The sequence below is a fragment of the Montipora foliosa genome, chromosome 9, assembly GCF_036669935.1.
Source record: "Montipora foliosa isolate CH-2021 chromosome 9, ASM3666993v2, whole genome shotgun sequence".
NCBI classification, from domain to species: domain Eukaryota; kingdom Metazoa; phylum Cnidaria; class Anthozoa; order Scleractinia; family Acroporidae; genus Montipora; species Montipora foliosa.
Window position 1 is genome coordinate 47,124,883 of NC_090877.1, and position 2,990 is coordinate 47,127,872.

General features: G+C 38.0%; 1 protein-coding gene across 1 annotated transcript; it reads left to right on the plus strand.

Moving 5' to 3' along the window:
- Positions 1-1,140: 1,140 nt before the first annotated feature.
- Positions 1,141-2,600, plus strand: LOC137969999 (myc proto-oncogene protein-like). Its single transcript, XM_068816440.1, has one exon. The coding sequence runs from the start codon at positions 1,250-1,252 to the stop codon at positions 2,387-2,389; it is 1,140 nt and encodes a 379-aa protein (XP_068672541.1). The 5' UTR covers positions 1,141-1,249; the 3' UTR covers positions 2,390-2,600.
- The last annotated feature ends 390 nt before the right edge of the window (positions 2,601-2,990 follow it).

Genomic DNA, 2,990 nt, shown 5'->3' on the forward strand with positions numbered 1-2,990 from the left:
TATAGGCTTCGAAAGTTGCGAAAATCCAAGCATCTTTTGTTCACGACCGAGTCAGAAGGGGAGTGGGTCTATTCCTGATGTGACGTCACAAATTGATTTACATTGCATTAACTCTTTGTAAACATGCATGCAAAGTAGATTGTGACGTCACATCAGGAATAGACCCATTCCCCTTCTGACTCGGTCGTGAACTGAAGATGCTTGGATTTTCGCAACTTTCGAAGCCTATAAAATGGCAGAATTTGTTAGAAAAAGGAAAAAATTGCCGCAATGCGTTTCGAACAGGTGCAAAGATTCATTTTAGCGAAAAAATCATTTTGGGGTTAGGGGCACTTTAACACCATAGGCATCCAATTTCAGCAATAATAAATTGTGGTCAACCATGTCGAAGGATTTACAGTAGTCACGGCAACGAGTATTAGTACTCCACTCACCCTGTTGTGAAGAACTTGGTAATGTTGCATCAAGCTAGCCAATCATAGCGAGCGTTCTATCTGAGAGATGCAGCGTTTTGTTGACTTAAATCATGAATTATTGATGAATTTTACCAATAATTAAAACAGTCTTCATTTTATTATTCCTTGTTGCCAAGATTCAGATGTGGTTTTCTGGTCTCTAGTTTACATTAATTATTAAAGTTACTGGATAGTTCGATTTATGGAAAGATAAAGTGCAATCCTTGAATTGCCTAAAAATCCTAAAATTCACAAAGGGCCATGTTAAAAACCTATCTATTTTATCTTCCACAGGAGACTTCTTCCAGCTTCTAGAAAATTTCCATAGTAACAGGTACCTCGAATATTCTAAGAACATTCGAGTTTACTTGAACAGGTGCTTTAGTGAAAGCAAACATATGTATGCAACATTTTTTGCAACGCCAGAATTCCTAAAAAGATGACACCTTTCCGTACCGTTTTACGAAAAACTCACTAATAAACCACGATATCTGTGCATCCCACATTATTGTGCAAAATTCATTACAAAACATTTATTTACCGATGAGAGTAGTTTTATCATGCACCGATAACTGACAACACATCTAAAACGGGATATGACGCATGCATAACTAACCGCTATTGTTTTCAGCAAATCACTATTCTCGTTGCTCAACTTTTATATAAGCACAACAATTTAGCAGAATATTTTTAAAGGCATTAGCGTAGGTGAAAGTTTCATTTGTTGTCTGGCGGATCGAATCAATCATCTTTTGCGGATAGCACCAAAAAGTGACTGATTACAATTGAATCCCATGGCTTTCGATGATTCAATGTTTTCTTTTGAAATGATGAACGCTTTGCCTTTAGATTTCTCTGTTGGTGTTCATGGAAACGAACTGGGCCGATGCGACCAAACCACGTTTTTGCAATTACAAGAAAAAGTGCTGCGCTCAATGGCACAGGAATGGGATGATGACAATAATTTACAAGTGGTTCCACAAAGCGACTGCTTTCTTAAGGAAGACCCAAGAACCTCGTTCCGCGAGTCATGTGCTTTAAAGAGTCGGGAAAATCGTACAAAAAATACATTACATAGCTCAATTGGAGCTAATTGTACCCAAGACGGAGAGGGTGAAAATGACGCTGATACGCTTCAAAGCTTGCCTAAAGTGGGGAAAACTCCTCTATTTCAAGTAACGACGTGTACTTCTCCAGAACCTCTTCGAACTCCAACGTTTCAATTTTCGCCTTTGCTAAAAAGTCCTGCACGATGCGTCGAAGCGCCTGTTAGTCCTTTAGCAACGATGATACTGAGCCCATTTGGAAGAAAAATGTCTGAAGATCTCTCAGTTTACTTGCCCGATAATTTTACGCCAGTATCAACTTTAGAACGTCTTGAAAATTCTATTACCTCAACCGTGTTCGAATTTCCCTCCGTCGAAGAAAATCGCAACGACTATAAAACGGCCGAGAATTTTAAAAGACAAGAAGGAAGAAAAGTGGAACGTGCCTGCATTTCAAGGTCCGCAACAATACAAAGACGTGGACAGGTAGATATAGAAATTGACGATGTATTCGCGGATTTGGACGAAATTGATTGCTTCGAAGTCAAAAAGGCAGTAAATTATGAGCGACAATTTGATTCTTCAGAGCGAAATAGGAAAAGGAAGAGGAAAGAAAAGCTGCTGGAAAATAATGATGAGGTACTTCGCTTTAGGAACAAACTCGAGAGAAGACGGCGAAACGAAATGAATTTCAAATACGACAAACTGCGGCAAATTATTCCCGCAATTGAAAAAGGACAAAAAGTCGCAAAGATTGTCGTGTTAAGGTCGGCAGTGGAGTACATTAAAGAACTCCAAAGGCAGGATAGGCTACTGACAAAGCAAAAAAATCTAGAAAAGAGGCTAAACGCAGAACTTTTGAAAAAACTTGTAAAAATCAACTCGTAATGTTTTCATGAACAAAACTGTAAATATATTCATTCACAAATTTTCAAGTAAGATAGTTTTGGTGGACTCATGATCATTTTAATCCACAATTGCAACGTTTTATATGCTTTTTGAAAGGATTTTCTGTAAGTGGAATAGATGGTGTTGTCATCAAAAATGACTATGCAAAACCTGCTCCTTGTTTGGAAAGAAGTAAAAGACCGACGTGATATTTTTGAGGTTGTTGCTTGGAAATTGAAGTTTCACGTAAATATTCCTGTGCCCACAATCATTAGTACGTCTGGTTGATTAATTATATTTAAAACTATTGCTGATGTCACTGAATCCTTGAGGGAAACGTAAACAATTGTAATGACTGCTTATTTTTGTCTGAAGAATATGCTAAAATAGTAGCGGAGCTCCGAAGCGGAGCACATACGCATAGGAACAGGTAAATAAATATATATCTATAGGAACCCATGAGTTGCTATTCTCATAGTGATCATGGCTAGCGGTATTGCCCGTGGGCAATAATATCTTCTACTACTACTACTACTACTACTACTACTACTACTACTACTACTACTACTACTACTACTACTACTACTACTACTACTACTAC